Source organism: Hylobates moloch, unplaced genomic scaffold, assembly GCF_009828535.3.
Source record: "Hylobates moloch isolate HMO894 unplaced genomic scaffold, HMol_V3 SCAFFOLD_15, whole genome shotgun sequence".
NCBI lineage: Eukaryota > Metazoa > Chordata > Mammalia > Primates > Hylobatidae > Hylobates > Hylobates moloch.
In genome coordinates, this window is record NW_026652290.1 from 8,926,352 (window position 1) to 8,951,664 (window position 25,313).

Here is a 25,313-nt window from a genome sequence, read left to right on the forward strand (position 1 = left end):
TTTTGCCTTCCACCAAGCTTAGGGGTGGCTGGAAGGCCTGGAGGTCACCCAAGCCCCTGAAGGCTCCTCACCAAGTCTCAGGTTTCCTTTGTCATCTCTCTTCCTACTCCTGGGGAGATAGACAAGGGGACCATGGGGCCTCCTGTCCTTGACGTGTGCAGGAGTTGGAATAAAACGGGCCTCCTCTGGGCTTCCCCAAGGTGCACAGCCACAGGATTCTGGGGCTGTGGGCCTTAGAACTGGACCCAATTTGTTTGCAGAATTCTGATCTCATCAAGAGGGTTTCAGCCCAGCTCATGGGAGATCACAGGAAGAAGATGCACTATTGGACAGTCTAATTAATTAACTACCACTGTTTTCCCTACAGGGAGATTCTTTTCTGTCTCTCTGCCAGCCACAATCCCTATCCCATCTTTAAAGGTGTTTGTGGATCACAGGATAGATGAAGCCATGTGTGCTGGTCTTCTCTCTCCAACAAATCCCAAGCTCAAAGACAGCTGGCGCCTCATTTAATCGTGTTCTCTGTCCCACACCCCCAGGGCCTGACACAGAGCCAGCACTTGGGACTCCGTCATTCCCCAACTACTGGCCTTGGCAGAGTTCCCCAGGCAGTCCAGAGTCCCCACTGGGGACCTTCCTGGAACTCCCACTCCTTCGTAGGAGTGGAATTCTGCCCATAGGGGATCCCTGCTCCTGAAACCAAAGACTTTTTCCTGCCCTGGCCCTCCATTGCAGTTAAGTGCAGGGGTTTTACTACCTGGTCTGTGTTTGGGGTGAGAGAAATGTCATTCATGCTTCTGCTCTGGGCATGACCTAGGAGAAAAGGAAAAGAAGATCCATCAGGGGAAGCCACACTCTCGCAGGTCCCTTTCCTATGGGCCCTACTCATGTACCTCTCCCATGTTCATAACCAAAGCAAACTCCCTCCCCCTTAATTCTGCAGTCCCCTTGAACTAGCATCCTCTCACTTTCCTTCTGTTCAATGGCCGCTTTCCTGAAAGAGGTGTCAGACTGCAGGTTCCACTATTTCCTTCTCCCTCCTCAATCTACTACACTCTAGTCTCTAGTCCTCTACCCCGCCTTCTTGGATGTCACCAGGCTGTCTACTCTGGGTGTGGCTCTGCACCAGGCCCAGATAGGAGGAGGGACACAGATGCATTATTAGGTGAGGTTCCATGTGTCACTTAGCTTGGAATTTGCTGGAGAGGGGAGCAGTTTCACCTCTGTCCTCCATGACCAGTGAGAGTCTTTAAATGTGGGCTGGGGATTTAGGCTGGCAGAGGGAAGGAAGGTGGGCTTCCTATGAGAACAGTGATAGTCAATTATTTGAACTGCCCAATAGTTCCTTCCTCTGTTAAGAGACAGAAAGCCAGCTCTCCTCTCCTACTAGCCCAATCCGGTGGACACCCTCAGACCTATCGTGTCTCGGCTATTGGCCTGTGCCACTCCTGGTGTCCGGAATGCTGCTCCTCTTGGCTCTCCTCCTCTCATTTCTGTCCCAGGATCCTCTCCTGCTTGGACATCCCAGGGCCTTGTTTTTGCTCTCATCCCTTCCAGGTGCCTCAGCCTCTCCTCTGGCCAATCGCTTCCACTCCTGTTGTTTCCAACACCCATTTGAGCTGAGGATGCCCAGGATGGATCTTTAGTCTGACCCCTCTTCTGAGGTGCAGACTCCTCGGAGCAGTCCCCTCTGGCACCTCAAATGCAACTCTTTACCTTCCAACAAATCACTTTCCTCATGGACACATTCCACTCAATGCCCCTCCTTCCCATCCACCAGCCCTTCAGACAGAAATCTAGGAGCAGCCTTGGGCCCTCCCTCTTCCTCACCTCCTACTTCCCACCAGTCCTTCAATTCCACCTCTGTCCCTTCCTCTCCATTCTGGAATGCAGGCTCAGTCTCTGCCTTCCAATGTTGCCCCTTCTAGATTACTCCTACTCAGACAGAAATCCAATCACAGCATGCTCCTGCTTCAAGCTTCCCAGGGGTTCCCATTATCTTCAGAATAAAACCCAGGTTCTTTTGCTGGGTGCACAAGGCCCTCTTTGATTTGACCCTCTCTTCCCCTTAACTCCTGCACTTCCTGTGAACTGGACCGATGTTTTTACTTTCATAGCTCCAGCTCCTTGTCTTCCATCCCCCAACCTCCTATTTGTTTCCTTTGTTTAGAACCCCCTCTTCCTCCTCCTTGCTCCTGGAAAACTTCTATTTATGCTCCAAGACTCAGTCAGCGTCTCCTCCTCTCCGATCCTTCCCTTGTGCGCTGTGTTCTGCATGCTGGGCCACCTCACGGCGAGTGCCCACCTTGAATATGACCTGGTTCACACAAAGCTGTAATCATCCATTCATGCCTCTTGTCCCAGTGGTTCCCACCCCCAAGCAGTGTCAGTAGGGAGGTGACCTCATATACAATGGTAACTGAGTGGAAGGTCTTCCCGAAGCCACTCTCTACCCACTGAACACTGCCACTGGGCATCCCTATGTGGCATAACAAGGCTGGGGAGACTAAGAAGACTTGGGTCATCAGGACAGAGGGAGAAGACTGCAGCAAACGCCTGCTGTGCCCAAGGCCATGGGTAGGGGCTGCATTGACCCCAAGTCACTTCTTGGGCCTGGACAGAGGCACAGCACTGGGCTGAACTTGTTAACATCTTGGCATTTTAGTAAAAGTACCTGAAGGAAAATAGTCCTTCACTGCTTTTTCTTTTCCGCTTCATTTTCTAAGTTCCCTCCTTTCTTTCCCCCAGCTCGCCTGTCTGTGTATCCCTGATGAGGTGCATGTAAACCCTGTCTGTCACTTCTCACCTCAAACCCACACCCCGCCCCCGACCAGCCATTCCCAGAAGAAAGGGGCCATGACTCTGCCCACATTTCTTCTCCTTGGTGGCACGAGTCTGCCACCCAGTGATGAGAATGCTGCCTGACTGAACTGAAGGAAAGGACCTTGCCTGTTTTTGATTCCATTTCCAGGAAAGCTTTTCACCAAAAAACAAGGTTAATGTCAGTTTGATGAAGATGAAGATACAGACTAAGATAAAAACACCTAGAATATGGGAGTGGGTATTGGTTACACCAGGATGTGACTGAGAGCCTCATTTTTCAGAGGAATGACTTGAATATTATGGTAGTAAATGAGGCCCTGAGAGCAGCCTGGGTTTAGAGTGAAAGTTAGGCTCCTCCTGATGCACGCCCTGAGAATTCTTGGCAGATCCTGGGCTTTGTCTCCTCCACCTATGGCAATATGGCCATGTCACAGCTGCCACAGCCTGAATAAAGCTGCCACAGAGTGGCAGAGCACACACTCACACAGACGTCCGTAATTTGCACTCTGCCGCATCCGCAGGTCTTCCGTGGAGTGGTGTAGACTCGGGCCAGCACCAGGGCTCCGGGCAGGACTGCGATCTGGGAGGAGAATCAGAAGGGACTTGGCTTCGACAGGCTTGCTGGTGTACCGAAGCCTCTTGGGTTAGTTCACTTTAACTAAATAAAACTGGGTAGCAAGACATATCTCTTCCCCTTCTGGGAAGAAATTCTTTTTTTTTTTTTTAATTTAAGCAAGTCAATAGTCTGAACAAGATTACAGGCCAGGCGTGATGGCTCATGCCTGTAATCCCAGCACTTTGGGAGGCTGAGGTGGGTGGATCACCTGAGGTCAGGAGTTTGAGACCAGCCTGGCCAACATGGTGAAACCCTGTATCTAGTAAAATACAAAAAATAGCCAGGCATGGTGGTGGGCACCTGTAATCCCAGCTACTTGGGAGGCTGAGGCAGGAGAATCACTTGAATCCAGGAGGCAGAGTTTGCAGTGAGCTGAGATTGCACCATTGCACTCCAGCCTGGGTGACAGAGTGAGACTCCGTCTCAAAAAAAAAAAAAAAAGAATAAGATTAGAGAGAATATCTGTACTGTTGAAAGTGAGAGAGATACACAGTTCATTAAATGGGCACATGGTGTAGTAGACTGCTTGGGTTCATCCCTGATTCCACCACTTACTGGCTTTGTGACCTTAGGCAAGTTAAACTTTCTGTGCCTCAGGCGTCTCATCTGTAAAATGGAGACAAGAACTGTACCTACACACTACAGCATTTTTGTGAGGATGAAGTGAGTTAAAAAGGAAGAGCACTCAGAATAGTGCCCAGAACGTAGTTAAGAGCTGAGTATGTATCTGTTGCTATTATGGTATGTTAAACACTTCCCGTTGTTTTGGGAGGGATTTTTTGAGACAAGGACTTGCTCTGTTGCCCAGGCTGGAGTGCAATGGCATGATCTCTGCTCACTGCAACCTCTGTCTCCTGGGTTCAAGTGATCCTCCCACCTCAGCCTCCTGATTAGCTGGGACTACAGGTGTGTACCACCACACTTGGCTAATTTTTTGTCAGGCGGGGTTTATGCCATGGGGTTTAAACCATGAGGTTTACGTATTTCTTGTAGAGATGGGGTTTACGCCATGTCGCCCAGGCTGGTGGCAAACTCCTAAGCTCAAGCAATCCGACCACCTTGGACTCTCAAAGTACTGGGATTACAGGTGTGGGCCACCATGCCTGGCCCACTTCCCATTTTTAAGTAGTTCATTTAAAGAGGTTCCTCAATGTTTTTAATGTAGCAACTTTGCTCTGGTTACTGTGTTTGTCTGACAGGCTCAGTAGGGCTAGTGTCTCTGGGCATCTAGGCTGGGATATTGATAGTGGAGTGTTGGAGATTTGAGATGTGTGCATGGAACAAGCCACTCTCTCTGAATGGCCCCAGGTCCTGCTAATCAGAGTGACATCAGCCACCAGATCTACAAGCCCTGGCACTCTTGAGATAAGCCCAGCCCCTTCTATCACCCTGATGTGCTCCATTTTCTGCTGAGGCTCTTGACCTCTCCAGGGGGTTTGATGTGAAACTTTTGGGTCCTTTCCATAGCAAGCCATCTCTACCAGCATTTCCCAATGCTGTGTGACATGAGAATCTCTTGGGGTGCATTCTAACCTCTCTTTTTCCAGGCCATACCCCAGAACAATTGACTCCAACTCTCCAAGGTGGGGCCCAGGCATTAGGACACATCTCAAGCCCCAAAGTGATTTGCCATGTACAGCCCTGGCTGAGAACCAACTCTCTCCCTAGAAATTGTTCTGCTCTGGTGGTGGGAACAACATGGGAGTGTGGCTGGGGTCCCCACAGGCCTGCCAGAGAAGGAGGCTGAGGGATCCCCAGAACATCAGAATTTCTCCAGAAACTCGCAGCCCCTAAAGTGGGCTCACCCGGGTACCAGGGCCTGATACTGGCCCTGCATATCCCATGCCTACCAGCATAAGGCCTGACTCACTTGTGGTGGAGACTGACTTCCCAATGTCGACTAAGGAGCGGTGGATGGGCTTCTTGGTTTGGTGGCGGTGCCTCCTCAGGAGGACGTAACTGACCCTCTCCCGGAGCTCTGGCCGCAGGAGACCATCCTCAATCTGCTTCTCAATGACATCATCTGTGTGGAAAACATATACACCTCATCGCTGTGGGACAGAACAGCCTCAGGGTATGGGAGTCTTCAGTTTCACCTGTTATTAGTGGGATTAAATGTGGCAGGGGGTGTGTGGAAGTACTCCTGGCTTTGCCACTAGCTGTGGAAAACTGGGCACATCACCAACTCTTGGCCTCCTCCTGTTCAAGGGCACGTGTGTGTGTGTGTGTGTGTCTGCTCTTTCTGTCAATGTTCTTATGAAAAGTGAAATGAACAGTACATATGAAACTGCCCCAGGAGGCACAAAAGTACTGTGTTCAATGGTTTTAGTCCTAAAATGAACTCTTTTTAGAAAAGCATTTTGGGCCGGGCGCGGTGGCTCACGCTTATAATCCCAGCACTTTGGGAGGCCGAGGCGGGTGGATCACGAGGTCAGGAGATCGAGACCATGGTGAAACCCCGTCTCTACTAAAAATACAAAAAAATTAGCCGGGCGTGGTGGCGGGCGCCTGTAGTCCCAGCTACTCGGAGAGGCTGAGGCAGGAGAATGGCGTGAACCCAGGAGACAGAGCTTGCAGTGAGCCGAGATTGCGCCACTGCACTCCAGCCTGGGCGACAGAGCGAGACTCCGTCTCAAAAAAAAAAAAAAAAAAAAAAAAAAAAAAAAAAAAAAAAAAAAAAAAAAGAAAAGCATTTTGGGCAAAACACTTCTGGCAAAATCCAATGTGCTAGAACAAAACTCACAAAAATTTTTAGGGGTGTTAAGGCAAGCCACCTCCTCCCTTCGACACACCACTAAATGACAGCTAATTTTCTAAAGATGAATGATGACCCATTTTACCCTGAAAAGAAATAGGTTGTCATGGCAAGAGGTATCTCTGACTATGCAAGAGGCCCTCTCCCCTTTTACCACATTTCTGGATGGCATTTTGGAGGATGGTCTTTTCCTCTCTACTGGAGGTCTACATGGAACTGAAACTTGGAGTGACTATGATCCTGCCCTGGGAGCACCAGAGTCAAAGCTGGTCTCTGCAGAATCAGGTGTCAGACTCGAGGGCGGGCATGAGGTCGGGGGAGCTGCCCTGGTTTGCAGGGACCACAGGAGAGATGCACACAGTGGCCCTTGCCTCACCTATGATCTGTGGTAAGGAGCCACTGTCCAAATCCAGCAGCACTGTCCCCGTCTGCAGGCAGGTACGGAGCTCGAAGAGGCTGTGCAGGGATAGTGTGGACACGTGGGGCTTGCTCCAGCGTTCGCCGCCTTCCTCTACCTTTTCTTCAAACTTTATCCACCTGGAAGGGTAAGGATGGGGCTCAGTGTGGCCAGGGCCCTCAGGAGGAGGCCCCACCTGGGTCTCCCCAAAAGAGGGGTGTCATGTGGGGTCATGCTATGTATGTGGTTGTGGTGTTGGTCCTAGACTCACAGGCAGAGGATCTCTTGGGGATCCCCTCATTTGTCCCCCACTCCTCCTGATACTGTCACGTTAAGGAAAGTGGCATCCAGAGAAGTATACAGCGGCATGAGGGATCTTCTGGGAGTGATGGAAATGTTCTAAAATTGGATTATGGTGACGGTTGCACAATTCCATACATTTTCTAAAAATCATTTACCAGTACACTTACAATTAGAGAATTTTAAGTTATTCTAGAACAATAAAGCTGTTTTTTTAAAAAGCCTTAACTGGAACCTGATTATCTCAGGCTATTCACACAAGAGTGTTCAGTGTGGTTTGCTGGGAGCAGGAAAAATGTTCCCTGACGAAAAGTATTTCTCCCTGAGTTCCCCTTCAAGGTCTGAGGTTTCCATGCTTTTCACTCTTTTTGCCTCTGAAAGTTCAGGTAAAAATTCACATGCCATCTGAGGAAGGAAATAAATTAAACCAAGGATGTGTAGGGATCTGTCCTTTCTAGAAGACTTGGAATCATGGGCTAGGTGTTCAAGTAGAAAGGCCTCAGAGAGTGCCAGGGGAGCAAGGAGTCCTGACCAGAGACACCTAGCTCCCTTTTGTAAGATGTCAACCACAAATGCATGGGTAGCTCCAATCTATTACAACTGAAATCCCAAGGGAGGACTTTTGGACTCTGACTATCTAATTCTAAAGTTCCTCTTAAAAAAGTAAATGTATGAGAATGGTTGGGGAAAGTTCAAAAATGAAGAGAAATGGGGATGGGGCATGCCTTAGCACATATAAAAACTTGCGGAGAAGCTTCAGTAATTAAAGCAGTGTGATTCCAGGCCAGATATAGACAAGGGATCAATGGCACAACAGTACAGAAACAGACCTGTATATCCATGGGAATTCAGGTTTTTTGTTGTTTTTTTTTTTTTTTTTTTGAGACAGAGTCTCACCCAGGCTGGAGTGCAGTGGCATGATTTCGGCTTACTGCAGCCTCGACCACCTGGGCTCAGGTGATCTTCCCAACTCAGCCTCCCAAGTAGCTGGGACTACATGTATGCACCATCATGCTTGGCTAATTTTTGTATTTTTTGTAGAGATGGGGTTTCATCATGTTGCCCAGGCTGGTCTCGAACTCCTGGGCTTAAGCGATCAGCCCACCTTGGCCTCCCAAAGTTCTAGAATTACACTCGTGAGCCACCATGCCCAGTCACGGAATTAGGATTTTGATGAAGGAGTTGTTTAAAAGAAAACCAACCTAAAAATAGAAAGTTAAATCCCTACTTTTCACCAAACACAATACTAAATTCTTCATAAAGTCTAAACATAAAAATAAATCTATAAGCAAAAATGCAAATGTACTAGAAGGGAATATAGGATAGTATTCTTATATTCTTGGAGAATATTGTGGAGAAAGACTTCCTAAACAAGGTATAAAACCATAAAGGAAAAAAATGGACAGATTTGATTGCACAAAACTAAAATAAATGAAAACTTCTATATAGTAAAATAACGTATAAATCAAGTTCAAAGAAAAGTAATGTACTGAGAAAAATATCCGCAACATTAAGAAAGCATCAAAAGACTAATATTTATAATATAACAATGCTCCTTTGAATTAATAAGAAATTAACCAATTAACTCAAATTATCCAATAGAAAGTAAAGAATCCTGAGAAGAAATGAAGATGGCCAATAAACATATGAAAAGATGCTCAACTTTACCAATAATCATGGACTTTTAAATTACTACAAATGAAATAACATTCTTCATTTCTTATACTGGCAAAGGTTAAAAAGATTGACAACTTTCTGTGTCAGTGAAAACATGGGGAGGCGGCCTCTCATCTGCTGCAGGTGTAATAATGACACAGCCTTCCTGGTGTGGGCAGCCTCTTTCAGCATTCAGTGTGCATGCTTTTTGACCCAGTGGTTCCATTTCTAGGAAATGATCACAGGAATATAATTACACTGCCACACCCTGTAATATATATACAAGGACGCTCGATGAAGCTTTGTCTGTTAGGCCGAAGAAGTGGAAACCACCAGGTTTTCAGTAGAAGCATGATTACATCAATTCTGTATGTCCATGCTGTGGAATATCCCCCAGAAATAAATAAAAAATATGAGGGTGAACTCACATACTGACAGGATGGACACTACCATCCCATTTTATAAAAAAGAAAAACACACCTGTGTGTGCCCGCACATGTGTCTGGAGAAAGCAAAAGTTTTGGAGGGATCCATGTCAAATGGTTAACAATGATTACTTTGAGCAGAGGAGTAGGATTGTTGTTGGGGCGGGATTTAAGACTTTCACTCTATTGGGGCTAATTAGTGTAGCAAGAGTGCAGTCTGGTTAGGCTGGGTGAGGTGGCTCACACCTGTGATCCCAGCACTTTGGGAGGCCCAGGTGGGTGGATCGCCTGGGCTCAGGAGTTTGAGACCGGCCTGGGCAACATGGTGAAACCCTGACTCTACCAAAAAAACCCAAAAAATTAGCTGGGCATGGTGGCACACAGCTGTGGTCCCAGCTTCTTGGGAGGCTGAGGTGGGAGGATCACTTGAGCCTGGAAGGCAGAGGTTGCAGTGAGCCGAGATGGCACCACTGCACTCCAGCCTGGGTGACAGAGTGACAGTCCGTCTACATTTTTTTTTTTTTTAAAAAGAGCACAGTCTATGAGGCAACACTATCAGGTTTTGAATAACAGCTCCATCATTTACTAGCTGAGAATCTCGAGTAACTTACTTAATCTCTCATCATCTTTGATTTCTTCAGTAATAATAATAATGTATAGCAATTAGAGCAGTGCCTAGCACACAAGATACACTCAGTTAACGTTAGCTATTAAGTTAAAAATAAAGAATATTACTTTTGTAATTTTAGCAACAATAAAAAAAGAAGAAAGCAAAGTCATTCAAAGCTCCTCCAACCAGGAGACATCATATTGATGTCTTGATGGTTGATATTTTGGTAACTGCCATTCTAGATCTCCCTGTGCATGCATGCACATATGCCCATGTTTGCATTAACTGTACATTAATGGCACCACAAGGACCTTAAGGGTATAGTATCGAATGGACATCCTTTCATCTCTATTAGTATTAACATCATTCTGAAGTCTTTCTAGTATTCCACTGTCTGAACGTACCATAATTGATAGGAACAGTTCTCAGTTGGTGGACATTCAGATTATTTCTAATTATTCTTTATTATTAATTAAGGCTGGTTGGAACATCCTTGGTCCCTGCTCCATAATTTCTTTAGGATAAACTCTCAGAAGTGGAATTACTATGTCTGCACATTTTTACATTTATAACAAGCATTACCAAACTGTTTTCCAGAAAGCTTATGTCAGTGCCCACTGCCACCAATGAGATCTTACATTTCCCTAAAGTCTCCCGGACTTCGGTATTTTCATTCTTTTTCACCTTTGTTCACTTGGTAATTGAAAAATTGTCTCACACTTGCACTCTTCTGATTACTAGTGAGATTGAACATCTTTTCCTTCATCAGATTTCCTCTTCATGTAACTGTATATTTTGCATTATCAACGTTTAACACCTTCATTCCATACATTTATTTGAGACAAATTAACCAGGCACCTGGTGGGATCCTGGGGAATCAGATGGACACAGGATGGGGAGATCTGATTAGAGAAGGACTGGGAGGTGAAGACCTGAAACATGGGGGCTGGAGCCAGAGACCAGGCAGACAAGTTGTAACTGACCTCTTCGTGGAGAAATCTGTTTGGGAAATTTCATTTAAATTATGGCAGATCCAAGGCTCTGTGATATCGAAAGTAAGATGTTTCTAAAAGGTATATTAACATAAGAGTTTACAAGGAATAGACCAAAGGATAAGTTCAAATTTTTTTTTTTTTTTTTTTTTTGAGACGGAGTCTCGCTCTGTCGCCCAGGCTGGAGTGCAGTGGCGCAATCTCGGCTCACTGCAAGCTCCGCCTCCCGGGTTCACGCCATTCTCCTGCCTCAGCCTCTCCGAGTAGCTGGGACTACAGGCGCCCGCCACCACGCCCGGCTAACTTTTTGTATTTTTAGTAGAGACGGGGTTTCACCGTGGTCTCGATCTCCTGACCTCGTGATCCGCCTGCCTCGGCCTCCCAAAGTGCTGGGATTACAAGCGTGAGCCACCGCGCCCGGCCTTTTTTTTTTTTTTTTTGAGACGGAGTTTCACTCTCGTCGCCCAGGCTGGAGTGCAATGGTGCAACCTTGGCTCACTGCAACCTCTGCCTCCATGGTTCAAGTGATCTCCTGTTTTAGCCTCCTGAGTAGCTGGGATTACAGGTGCCTGCCACCAGGCCCGGCTATTTGTTTTTGTTGTTGTTGTTGTTGTTGTTGTTTTTGAGTAGAGACAGGGTTTCATCATGTTGTTCAGGCTGGCCTCAAATTCCTGACCTCAGGTGGTCCACCCACCTCCGCCTCTCAAAGTGCGGGGATTATAGGCGTGAGCCACCGCGCCCGGCCAGTCCAAATGTTTTAGTTGAGAGGATGCTCAACTTTTCTTCCTGAGGATCGACCTCCTATTCAGATTGCCTTTTATTGTTTTTGTTTTTGTTTTTGTTTTGCTCAAAAATAATACAAAAGATAAACTGAACTGTCACCCTGCTCCCAAAGACTCTTTTGCTACTCCATGGTCTTATCCACCCACCTAAAGGTGTGATGTGGCCCAGTGTGCACGGGGCCACTTGAGTGGGTTGCTCTCTTCACTGTCTCATAAACATCCTAGGCCAGACAGTCTCAGACAGCTCTCTCCCCTGACATCCCATTCTTCAGTCTTCTGCCCATACAAATGCAACTCCACCTGAAGGAGTGATAAGAGCAATGCTTCCTCTATGAAACATCCATTATTAACTCCAGATAGCAGATAGCAAAGACATGCAGTCCTCTCCACCTCTCAGGACTTCAACTATTTGTACTGTGTTAGGCATACACCAAACATTAACCCCATAGACACACAGACAAGGGTGATAACCCACATGAGAACAGCCTGCAGAAACACTAAATTACTTGTCTCCAGTTTTAAGCCAATGCTAGAACTAGACTCTGCTACCAGAATCCAGAAAATCTGATTTAAGAAATTCCAGAATATGAGACCATTTAACTAGGTACACCTCTCTAGTCCCCTCTATAACTATTTTGGGAATCCAGATGTTGAACCATTAAGCCTGCTACCTGGAACTTAATTTTGTGTTTTCAATGGCTACACCTAGAAATTTAGCTCACTTTCACCTTGAATGGAAAAGGAAACATGGAGGACCAAAGATCCATAGCAGTGGTTTTCAACCTTGGCTGTCCATTAGAATAACTTGGAGAGATTTATAAAAATACCAATGCCTGGGGCTGGGCGCAGTGGCTCATGCCTGTAATCCCAGCACTTTGGGAGGCCGAGGCAGGTGGATCACGAGGTCAGGAGATCGAGACCATCCTAGCTAACATGGTGGCTAACATGTCTCTACTAAAAATACAAAAAATTAGCCAGGCATGGTGGCAGGTGCCTGTAGTCCCAGCTACTCAGGAGGCTGAGGCAGGAGAATGGCATGAACCTGGGAGGCGGAGCTTGCAGTGAGCAGAGATCATGCCATTGCACTCCAACCTGGATGACAGAGCGAGACTCCGTCTCAAAACAAAACAAAACAAAAACCAATGCCTGGATGGTTACCCCACCAGGAGGGTGACCCTGCCATGGAAACTCCCAGGTTATCTGACTGCACCCTGTGGGTTCAGGAGCCCCTGCTCTGTAGGCACATAGGATGGTGTGACTTAGGGATAGTTCAACTTATATGGGGTCCCAATGCAGGCAAACGTAGCTCACATGGGTCTGATTCTCATTATATAGCAGGACATGGCCTCTTTCCCTTAGAATGGCTCCAAGAACACCAGCTGAAAGGGTCTCCTTTCTAGTACAGTCATGCTATGCTTTAGTTTCTCCGATTTTATAACTGAAGTCTATTTACAGTACATATTCTACTACACCAGTGTGCCTCAAACTCTAATGTGCATGGACATCTTGTCAAAATGCATATCCTCATTCAGCAGGTCTGAAATGAGGTCAGAGATTCTACATTTCTAATAAGCTCCCAGGTGTGCTCATGCTGCTGGTCTGCAGATCACCTCTGAGATCACGTAGAATGTCCTCTTTCCTCTGTTTTCCACTGCCCAGCGAGAGTGCCCCTTCCTCCACAAAGCCTCTGCCAGTTATTCTGCTTATTTCTCCTATAACACCCTAGGATGGTTCTCAACCTGAAGCACTTTAGGAACCACTGTTTTAGGACAGTGATTCTTTTTTTTTTTTTTTTTTTTTTGAGACGGAGTCTCGCTCTGTCGCCCAGGCTGGAGTGCAGTGGCGCGATCTCGGCTCACTGCAAGCTCCGCCTCCTGGGTTCACGCCATTCTCCTGCCTCAGCCTCTCCGAGTAGCTGGGACTACAGGCGCCCGCCACCACGCCCGGCTAATTTTTTTTGTATTTTTAGTAGAGATGGGGTTTCACCGTGGTCTCGATCTCCTGACCTCGTGATCCGCCCGCCTCGGCCTCCCAAAGTGCTGGGATTACAAGTGTGAGCCACCGCGCCCAGCAGGACAGTGATTCTTAAGCTTGGTTGCATATAGGAATACCCTAGATGCCTTTAAAATCTTCATGTGTCAGTCATATCCTAGACCAGTTGACATCAGAATAAAAACGGGTGGGATCCAGGCAACTCTGTGCTCCAGACTATTCTAGGTAAAGTTTCTAACTTCTTAGGCTCAGAGCCTAAATAATTAATTAATTCAGGCTCATTGCCTAAATTAATAATTAATTGTAGCCAATCATGTTTTATGATTGTTTTGGTATATAACAAATGCCAAATATACATTAAGCTTTTTGAAGACAGGTGCCATTGCTTCCTCTCTGGTGTCCCCTTATGGTCTCCTGCCCAGATCAACTGCATTAAATGCTTGCTCCCTCCTGCTTGAGGGTAGCAAGACCTCACTGATCACTTTGGGTGAGATCTCGCTATGAGGAAATGACTGAGAAAAAAAGCTTAAAACCCATTTTGTTTAAGTATATTTAAAAATACTCAGAAGCCGGGCATGGTGGCTCACATTTGTAATCCCAACGCTTTGGGAAGCTGAGGTGGAAGGATTGCTTGAGACCTGCCTAGGAAACAAAGCAAGACTCCATTATACAAAAAATAAAATAATTAGCCAGGTGTGGTGTCATATGCCTGTAGTCCCAGCTACTCAGGAGGCTGAGGTAGGAGGATTAAGTCCAGGAGTTTGAGGCTGCAGTGAGCTGTGATCACACCACTGCAATGAAGCTTAAGTGACAGAGAAAGACCCTATCTCTAAAAAGAAAGAAAGAGGCCTTATCTTTTAGAGACGTAATGAAATATTTACAGATGGAATGGTGTGGTGTCTGGGATTTGTGTCAACCTGATCTAGCGTGTGTGTCTGTGTGTCTGGGGTAGTAGGTGGGGGACAGAGAAACCAAGATTTGCTATGAGTTAGCTGTTAACTGTTGAAGCTGGGTGATGGGCAGGTGGGGGTTCATTCTGCTATATACTACTTTTGTATAAATTTGAATTTTCCATAATAAAATCCTTAAACATTCTCCAGAATGAATAAAGGAATGGCCTCTGTAAAAAGCCTCTGGTCAAAGCCAAGTTTAAAAACTTGTGGAAGCCTGATAATAAGGTTCATGTGTAATCCCAAACAACTCATTGCAAAGTGAACTGTATACCATGGTTGGCTTCAAAAAGTGGGGAATTAGAGTTGGGGAAGCAGGTCAAGTGGAAAGAAAATCTCCACGTTCTCCTTCATTATCCAGCAAAGCTTTAACTTTTAGGGATTTTGCCGAAGCCTGGGTGTAGACTCCCAACTCTTCATGCCAGGGTGGGCACCAGGTGCCCCGCTCCTGACTGGAATGGAGCTAAAAGGAACCTTGAAATGTCACTTGTCACAGAAAGCAGCTCTCTGTCACACAAAGCAGGGCCAGAACTGAGGTCTTTTCTGTGCCTAGTAACTCGGTCAGAGATACAATTAGAGGACATTGCTGTTCAATTAATAACAAGAGCAGGAGAAAGCATCATGGCACTAGCTACCAGGTGCAGCCAAGGCTTCCAATGCTCAAACCACAAGATGGGAGAAGAGGAGGTTCTCCTTCAAGGAGGATCTGGAAAGGGCTGAAAACCAAGAGACCTCAATTCTAGTTCTCTCCTCAAATGGAAACTTCGTAACTCCCACTGATCCTGCTGGGCTAGAGTATCAGCAGTTTTCAATGGCTGCATTAGGATCATCTGGGGGCTTTTTACAAATTCTAAAGCCCAGGCTGAATCTCAGACTAATTACATCAGGATCTCAAGGGACTGAGAATCAGATATCAATATTTTTTAAAAGGAAGACACAGATCCTTGAGATGATAAAACAACAGGCTGCCCATTATGTGTGGTTAGATAAGAGTAAAATCTGGAGAATATACATAAACATTGTGATTGAAGAGAAGCTTCTATCTATACTTATTTTAAATATCATAATTAAATTGTGTCCTGGTTAGTTTGTTTGCAAAATCCCCCTTAGGACATGCTAATTTAAAAAATGTAATCTCCCAATGTATGTAACCTTTAATGCTAAGGCTATGTTGCCTCTAAACATTTGTTTTAAGAATTATATTTGTGTGAATTTGTTTCTTTCATGAAGTTTACTCAGCTAAAATTTGTAAAGTATATATCCCTGTGGTCACTCTATCTATGTGGCCTCACCAACTTTATTCTGTAACTCTCCCACCCTGCCCCATTACCCAAAAGCTTGACCTCTGTGTATTAGTTACAAAGCATCAAGACATGTTTGTGCTTTCTGCCTAAGGCCTGTGTGTAATATATTTTGTAACTCCAACAAATTCATTTCTTAAAAGTAAGAAATGTAAGTTTTTCTTCATTATTCAGCAAAGCTTTTTAACTTCATATGAGTCATATCAGGATACTGAATTTCCCAACAGATACTGAAGACCAGTATTAATTTACTTACAAGCCCGTTAAGAATCTTCCTAGAGATGTCTGAGGAATCATCAGATACTCCCCTGATTCAGTCTTTGACAGAGGCACTAAAAAATGATCGTGGAAGGAAGATTTTTCAAAAGGGGAACACCTGAGGCCAGGCCTGGTTGGTCACGCCTATAATCCCAGCACTTTGGGAGGCCAAGGCAGGCAGATCCCTTGAGGTCAGGAGTTTTGAGACCAGCCTGGCCAACATGGCGAAACCCTGTCTCTACTAAAAAAACAAAGATTAGCCGGGCGTGGTTGTGCATGCCTGTAATCCCAGCTACTCACAGCCAAGCACTATGCTAAGCACTTAACATGTATTATCTCATCTAATCCTTAAATCTATCTCACGAGGCAGGTCTGTGACTATTCTCATTGTACAGGTGAGGAGACTGAGACCCTTAGAGGATGAGGAGCCTGCCCAAGGTGGCTGAGGCAGGAGAATCACTTGAGCCCAGGAGGCAGAAGTTGCAGTGAGCTGAGACGGTGCCACTGCACTCTAGCCTGGGCAACAGAGCAAGACTCCATCTCAAAAAAATGGGAGTAACACCTACGCAAATTCTGGCCCATTCTTACAATTTGTTTGGCCAATTCATGCTACATAAAATCATGTGCATGAAAATATGTATGTGAGATAGTACAACAAGTTGTTTCTACAACTGATTATGACTTTGCATACCATGTATATGTTAATAAACCAAACTTGGCAGTAAATTTGAAAGATTATAAAGTATAAAAGACTGAGTGGGCAGGCATGGGTCAAGGGTCAGCACACATATGGAGAAGTTCAGAAGCTACCAGAAGGGGCTGATAAGCACCAGAAAGGCCTCACAGGCCTCTTGGGGCACCCACCCCAGTCCAGGCTCAGAAATTTTATCTTTTTAGTGTCCCAAAGATGATTAGGTCCAGTGACACTGTCTAATGCTAACCAAGATCACAAAGGCTGATGTATAAACCCAAAGGCCAATTTATTTAATTTACAGTGAGATTTACAATCATTATAGGGGTTTGTTATGCTTATCCTCTAGCCTTTGCATTCTCTCCTTATGGGCAGATATACAGGGTAAGCCAAATTATCACCAAAAAATTGCTGAATATAGAATCAGAATGAGTTAATCATTAGTTAAGTGATTCCAGTGTTTAATAGACTCAGGATGAGCTTTCATCTCTACACATGAGATATGTCTGGGACTGGGATCAGATAGATAGGGCCTTCTGCCTTAGATTGTTCTGTAATGAACCCCACTTCCTCCCATGGCTGACTGATTCCCTTTGAATGAAAGTCTTTCCTTTTGGCGGCCTAGGAACCTCCGCTGAGGGCCTTTGGTGATGCAGTACAGTTTGGGCATTACAGGAGAACCACTCCTTCCCAGACAGTGATGAACTGCAGTGGCACAGCTGGTGGTGATGGGGCAGAGGTGTGGCATTCCAGGGAGCTGTGGTGAATGGAATGGGGGTGGCCTCTGCTCCCAAGCTCATGCATTTGGTGAAGGGTCCATCCTCCTGCACACCATGTCCTCATTCAGGGTTGAAGGGGAGCCCACAGCTAAGTGAATGCCATCAGACAAAGTTACTGAAAAATTCTGAACGGGCTCCTTCAGGGAGAGGCTTCTGGAGCCAAAACCTCTCTGAGGGCCACTTGTCTGTGTATCCAGGAAGTCCCTGTAATTGCCCCATGGGACTGTCATCTACGCAGTTGTCTGCCTCCCTCAGAGTCTGCTGGTACCTCCCTTCACTGCCTCTCAGGAGAGGCCCTCTCCTCACCTAGGTGCTCTCTTCCACCTCTGCTATTCTGTGCCAAGTTCAAAAGCCACCTCTTCCAAGACAATGCCTTCCCAAGGGCCAAGGTTGAGGAGACCTCTCTTTCCTCTGACTCCCATCACACTTTTTATCATTTATCACATAACACTTCCTAATCATGACAACAGCTAAAGCTTACTAAGGGCTTTCTATGTGCCAGGCACTATGCTAAGCACTTAACAGGTATTATCTCATTTAACTCTTAAATCTATCTCATGAGGTAGGTCTGTGACTATTTCATTGTACAGGTGAGGAGACTGAGACCCTTAGAGTATGAGGAGCCTGCCCAAGGTCATGCAGCTTATAAAAGACAGGGTTTGAAGGCATGTCTTTAGATTCTAGAGCCTGTTCTCACCACTTTGCGCATACCACCCTGGGTTTTAGTTATCTGTGTGTATGAGCACATGCCTGCTTTATACCAGATTGGGGTTGAAATATCATGTCAAATTAATTCAAGATGGATTAAAGACTTAAATGTTAGACCTAAAACCATTAAAATCCTACAGGAAAACCCAGGCAATACCATTCAGGACATAGGCGTGGGCAAGGACTTCATGTCTAAAACACCAAAAGCAATGGCAACAAAAGCCAAAATTGACAAATGGGATCTAATTAAACTAAAGAGCTTCTGCACAGCAAAAGAAACTACCATCAGAGTGAACAGGCAACCTACAGAATGAGAGAAAATTTTTGCAACCTACTCACCTGACAAAGGGCTAATATCCAGAATCTACAATGAACTCAAACAAATTTACAAGAAAAAAACAAACAACCCCATCAAAAAGTGGGCAAAGGACATGAACAGACACTTCTCAAAAGAAGACATTTATGCAGCCAAAAGACACATAAAGAAATGCTCATCATCACTGGCCATCAGAGAAATGCAAATCAAAACCACAGTGAGATACCATCTCACACCAGTTAGAATGGCCATCATTAAAAAATCAGGAAACAACAGGTGCTAGAGAGGATGTGGAGAAATAGGAACACTTTTACACTGTTGGTGGGACTGTAAACTAATTCAACCATTGTGGAAGTCAGTGTGGCGATTCCTCAGGGATCTAGAACTAGAAATACCATTTGACCCAGCCATCCCATTACTGGGTATATACCCAAAGGACTATAAATCATGCTGCTATAAAGACACATGCACACGTATGTTTATTGTGGCACTATTCACAATAGCAAAGAGTTGGAACCAACCCAAATGTCCAACAACGATAGACTGGATTAAGAAAATGTGGCACATATACACCATGGAATACTATGCAGCCATAAAAAATGATGAGTTCGTGTCCTTTGTAGGGACATGGATGAAACTGGAAAACATCATTCTCAGTAAACTATCGCAAGGACAAAAAACCAAACACCGCATGTTCTCACTCATAGGTGGGAATTGAACAATGAGAACTCATGGACACAGGAAGGGGAACATCACACTCCGGGACTGTTGTGGGGTTGGGGGAGGGTGGAGGGACAGCATTAGGAGGTATACCTAATGCTAAATGACGAGTTAATGGGTGCAGGAAATCAACATGGCACATGGATACATATGTAACAAACCTGCACATTGTGCACATGTACCCTAAAACCTAAAGTATAATAATAAAAAAAAAAACTATGAAATATCATGTCTCATGGGCTCCAAGCACCCCACCGCCTGTTTTTGTATGGCCAGCCAGCTAAGCATGGTTTTTATATATTTAAAGCATTGTAAAGGAGAAAGAGTAGGCAGAAGACAGAAAGGAGAGGAGAAGGAGAGAAAAAGAGAAGAAGAGGAGGGAGGAAAGGAGGGGAAATAAAAGGGCGGGGGAAGAGATCATCTGTGCACAAAAAGCCTAAAATATTTTCTGTCTGGCCATTAACTGAACATGTTTGCTGATACCTGTACTAGATCATAAGCACTTTAAGAACAGATTCATATTTTACTCATTTTAATTCTCCCACAGGACCTAACACAATATCCCCTCAACTATTTTTGGAATGAAAGAAGACAGGTGTGGATAAAACAGCCTCTCCAAAGCTCTCCTAGACTCAGGAGTTAGAGCTTCCACCTTTCCACTGCTCTAGGGATTGATGTAGTGCTGCAGTTACATCAGCAGATCTCCATGGACAGAGATGGGGTGTGGTCTCTCTGTCCTTCAAGAGGAGGATGAGTTTGTAAAATTGCACCACCTATACTCTCATAGGCAACTTGAAGAATTCTGAAAGTTCTGGTTGGTATTACAGGCAGAACCGTGGACAAAGGATTGCTTACATTAAGTGTATATCTTCATTACTACAGATGTATGAAAGACATATTTGGGGTGTCTGCTCTGCCTGTCTTCCATGGGGATGTGCTCTCTAGGATAGAGCGAATCCTCCCCATACCTCCTCATACCTCTGATCTGGGTCCCAGTGATAGGGCAATCAAAGTTGGACAGATCAGATTCTCCATGAAGAATCTGGAATTGCTGTGGGATGGTCCCTTGAGTAGGATGGATGTGAACATGGAAGCTGAGGATTGGCCAAAGGCAGGGACAAGCAGAAGAAGCTGGTTCAACCGCGTGATGGCCTTGTGTCACTGCCTGGCCTTGTGTCACTGCCTGGCTGTCCCCATGGGTGTGGACTTGTGCTTCCCCTGTCTGATTGCAGGACTTTGAAGGTCTCTTTTGCAGCTCCACCGTGGGATAACTGTAAGTTATCCTAAGTCCCTGAGGGATGAAAGCCCCTAGCATAGCCCTCATTTTGTGTTACACTGCCAGCTGTGAGAGCACTGGATGGAACCCAGGGCCTCTGAGACTTCAGGGAACCTTTTACCTGGGGCTTTATCCAGGTTCTGATTCATATAAAAATCCCTTTTTCCTACTTCACCAACATAAGCCTCAAGTATCAGTGTTGGACTAGCGTAGAGAGAGGGAAGGACCAAGTTAGATACTGGACATAAAAGCAGCTTGATAATGACAAAGAGTATAATTGTTCAGAACAGTAGATCAGCAGAAGGTGGAAGTCAAACAACCTTAAAAATCTTCATCTGACCATAAATCTCCATGAGTGACTCCACTGCAATAAAACAAGACAGCGATGGCTGCTAGCCTGCAGCTGCTTACCTGGCTCATGTATACCAGCCATCCGCAGCTCCTACAGTCGCTTTTCCACCCCACCTGTCTCCTCAAACCAGAGACCGGCCTGGAATTCCCTCAACTCCCTGCTAGGAGCCCCTCCACCTGTGCCCAGGGCCGCCTTGCTCCATCCAGCAGCCTCCCTCCGCTTCTTTTCCCTTTAAATCACTCTCTTTTCCCTGGACCCTTCTTGTAAGCCTACAATATGCTCAGACTTCGCTGACCCTCAAAAACAAAAGGATCTCCCTTGGCCCATGTTCCCCTCAAGAGGCTTCCTTCACTCCTGCCCTTCATGGACAAGCATCTTGGAAGAACTGTCAAGTGAACCCAGCTTTTTACTTTTAACTCTTCTCAACTTACTGCCCTCTGGCTTCTGCCCTACCCCTCCTCAGACTGTGGGAGTGGGTCCATCCTGCGGGAGCGGGTCCATCCTGCGGATGCGCTTCAGTTCTTGCAGTACTTGTTATCCCCTCCCTTCATCTTGAATGTCTCTCAGCCCTTGATTTCCAGGACAAAGCCCTCCTTCCATTCCCCTCCTAACCTCCTAGTTGCCCCTTCTCAGTCTCTTTTGTGGGTTCCTCTTCCTCTGTCCATCCTGCAAATACTGAAGTTCCTGGGGACTCTGTTCTGGGCTCTCTTCTCACTTCACAGACCTCAGGGGCAACCTTATCCTTTTCTGTGGGCTTGATTTCCACCTAGATGCTGATGCCTCACAAATTTATGCTTCTCTACTGAACTCCAGACACGGTGGCCACATGATGACCTCTGGATATCTCCACTTGGAGTTTCCTCAAATAGAATATGTCCAAAATGGAACTCATTATCAACTGACCCCCAAAACAAAATTTAAAAATACCCAATGTAATAAAACTTTACTACTACATTTGTGTTTTCTAAGCTGCTACCACGAGGTACTCACTAGCTCAGGTTGGAATTCTGGGTGTCTCCCTGACTATCTGCCCCCATGTGCCATCTGTTATCAAGTCCTGTCAATTCTACCTTTTAAATTTTGTCTCAATCTACCCCTTCTCTCTATCCCTACTGCCAGCATCTCTCCCTTGGATCAGCTTCTTAACTGGCCAAGTCTTGCCCCCTTTTATCCATTCTCCACACTAAAGTGAGATGATCTCTCTTAAGGATGTGCATGATTCTGTCCTTTTCCCACCTAGAACCCTTCAGTGGTCCTCTGAAGCTCCCAAGTTCCAACACTACAACATGGCTGGCATAGAATCTGCATCATCAGCCATTCTCTGCCTCTTATTCTACAGTCCAGCCACAGGGAACCTGTGCCTGTTCCTCTATGTGTCTGTTTGCCCTATTCCAGAGGCCTCTTCTCCCTTCCCTACCCTCTCCTGGCTAACTCTGACCCACCCTTCAGGTCTCAATGTGAACATCTCTTCCTCCTAGAAGCCTTCCTGGACCCCTCCTGCCTGGATTAGATGCCCCTATGCTCTGCTTTCACAGTGACCCCATTACGAAATGCCCCTTACTTGCCTCTGTGTCCAATTAGACTGAGAGATCAAGAGAGCAGGGACAGCGTCTGCGATGTTCCATTTTTATATCTCTAGCAGGCTCAGGGCTTGCAGATAATAAATATTAATTGAATGAATGAACCAAGTTTGTTGATTTCTGCACTGGGAGCTCAGCATCCTACTCACCTTTAAATTGAGTGGGCAGCTCTGGCTCCACTGGAAGGTTGATTCCAGATGGGTGGTGAGACCAGAGGGCTAGGGAGCCTACTGCCCTACACTAAGATGGGAAATGATGTTAAGAGGGCATTATACAGGATTTCTTTTTTTTTTTGAGACAGAGTTTCACTCTTGTTGCCCAGGCTGGAGTGCAATGGCACGATCTTGGCTCCCTGCAACCTCCGCCTCCCAGGTTCAAGCAATTCTCCTGCCTCAGCCTCCTGAGTAGCTGGGATTACAGGCGCCCACCACCATGCCTGGCTAATTTTTTTTGTATTTTTAGTAGAGATGGGGTTTCACCATACTGGCCAGGCTGGTCTTGAACTCCTGACCTCAGGTGATCCACCTGCTTCAGCCTCCCAAAGTGCTGGGATTACAGGCATGAGCCACTGTGCCTGGACTATACAGGATCTTAATGAGGGTGATTTCAGGGTTGACACAGAAAGTTCAGCTTTCTCCATCCTGCATGGAGTGAGAGCATCCCTGCCTATGTGCATAGAACCATTCAGGGCTTTTGAAAACATACTGATCTGGTTTGACCCAACAACTGACCGACTTCTCCTGCCCTTCCCGGTCACTGCAAGAATGTTCTCAGAGCATGTGTCTCATAAGAATCTTCTGGCAAGTTCGTGTTTGTGGTCTGCTCTGAGTTGAGACCAGAAGCAGCTTGGATTTGGAATTTGCTTTCACAGCTCTTGGGAGGCGCTAAGTTCTGGTTATTTCTGAGTAACCCCAAAGAGCCCTCCACACTTGGGTGGGTTCCAACCCAGGTCATTCTCCTTCCCAGCCCTCCACTTGCAGTCAGGCAGAGGTGGGCATGAGAGAGGATGGAATTCTGGGTAAATAGTTTGCTCACAGTCAGGTGGTCGCCCCCACCCAATCTGATCCAGCCTTCCCTTCAGGCAAGGTCATTATCAGCAAACAGCCAGCTGCATTTCCCTCATGGGAATGCTAGAGACAGAGTTAATAAAAATCTATCTTATTAACAGCCTGACCTACCAGCATTGATCACATTAGAAATGACGCTGCACACACAGTCCCCATTATGTGCATGGCACAAGGCTCAGCAGAGCTCAAAAAACCATTTAAATCCCTTCAGGAGTGACTCCTCCAAGGGCCTGAAACATCCCCCAAACTAATAACTCCTGACAAAGCACCGCCAGGGAAAATTCCTTGCGGATTTGAGATTTTCACTCTGTTAATCTCCTAACTCAATAAAGCAAACACTCCCTGCAGCAAATTAAATACTTTTATTAAAGGGTCCCCTCCCCGATGATTCTCTTTGACATGGGTATTGTGGACCATAACCCTCTTGGAGCCTGAGTGTCTGTGTGAGGGGCTGTCCCCTACGCCCCATCATTTTCTCCTGTTACTCTAAGAAGGCCCAGAACCCATTATGATTTGCTGATTCTTAGATTCTCGAAACATCTGAGATCTCTAGCTTCCCTGAGTGGTTCCACTGGCCTGTCAACTGAAGAAACTGCTATTTTTTTGTGGGGGTGACAGGCCTCAAACAGCTCTGACCCGAGCACCTCTAACGTTGTAGTTTGCCTGGAGGAGAGCCCAGCAAAACTGTTCAGGCCCATGGTGGGCTTCTTGGCCTATGGTCAAACCCTTCTTCTGACTTCACTAGGGGCTTGCTGGTCATACCTTGGACAGTTATCTGGAAACCAGATGGGGTTAGCTGTAGAGAGTAGAAAAGGGTGGAGCAGAAGTTGAGAAAGCTACTCTCCTCCCACATTTTCCTGTCCCCAAGCTGGCCTTCAAGCTACTCCTCTTTGGGATCTGCCTAGAATTGGGTTCGATCACTTTAACTTCTAGTCATCGCTTTCTTTTCACTGCTGGTTGGAGCCAGGTTATCCTGAGGTCCTGATGGCCTTTCTTCCAGGGCCTTCTCAGATGCCATCTTCAGAAAGCCTGCTTTGCAGGGAAACCTACCACTTTGCAGATGGTAACTGCCAGACCCCTTTATGTTTTAGGAGAAGCCCCCTTCTAGAAACATCTTCATCTACAGTTTCTTGGTTCCTTCACTGGGTCTAGAGTGCAGAGGGCTTTGTGACTCCACACTCTGAGAGAATAGAGACAGTGTGATTTGCCTTTGGTGATAGTCAGGTCTCTGGGGGCCATAAGGCCCTCTTGGCAAGGGCTCCACGGGTGTGTGTGACAGGCCCTCGTGGAGGGTCCGGTCCTGGCAACCATGGCTAGGGCTTCTGGATGCAGACCCTGTCCAGGGTGTGGAGAAGGCGCCTTCTCCTTCCTGGGCCTCTGAGAAGGCCCTGCCCAGATTTCCTCCTCTCTATTTGCTCACTTTGGGCAGGAGAGGCCCTCGTTCAGGGCAGGCAGTGGCTTCACGCCCTGGACCCTCAGAGGTGTTAAGACATAATAGCCCAGGGTAGGTCCTGGTCATTTGAAATGTCCCCCTTCCCTGTCAATCTTGGATAGGCATCCTGGGCTCTGCAGCTCTCCCTATGTATCTCTGACCCCAACAGAATTGCTTCCAGACCTATGTCCTTCCCTGGAAGTCAAAACAGTCACTGGAAGTTAGAGACAGAAAGAGAAAGGGCTGAGAAAATGAGGAAGGGAAGACAAAGTCCATTACCCCTCAAGTGGAGAGTCAGACAGGCCTGGACTGGAATCCATATTCAGCCACCTACATGCTCTGACACCTGGTGAGCTACTTGCTCCCCTTCACCTCAGTTTCCTATCTATAAAACAGGGATAATGAAAGTTCCACTCACCCAGGGTCACTGTGCAACTTGCAGGAGACAAGCCTGTAAATCGATCAGCACAGTAAGTGTTCAAAGAATGGGATCATAGGAAGAGATTCAATGGCTTCCACACAGGGACTGGGCCCA

General features: G+C 46.2%; 1 protein-coding gene across 6 annotated transcripts in view; it reads right to left on the minus strand.

The window, feature by feature from the left end:
- SLC4A5 (solute carrier family 4 member 5) overlaps window positions 1-25,313 on the minus strand; it is a 128,548-nt gene that overhangs the window by 42,978 nt on the left and 60,257 nt on the right. For all 6 annotated transcript variants that reach the window (XM_058429091.1, XM_032178299.2, XM_058429093.1 and 3 more), the window contains 4 exons: window positions 6,571-6,731; window positions 5,310-5,462; window positions 3,308-3,403; window positions 758-813 (listed from right to left, as the gene is read on the minus strand). In XM_058429091.1, coding sequence (XP_058285074.1) covers window positions 758-813; window positions 3,308-3,403; window positions 5,310-5,462; window positions 6,571-6,731 — 466 coding nt within the window. The remainder of the gene's footprint in view (window positions 1-757; window positions 814-3,307; window positions 3,404-5,309; window positions 5,463-6,570; window positions 6,732-25,313) is intronic.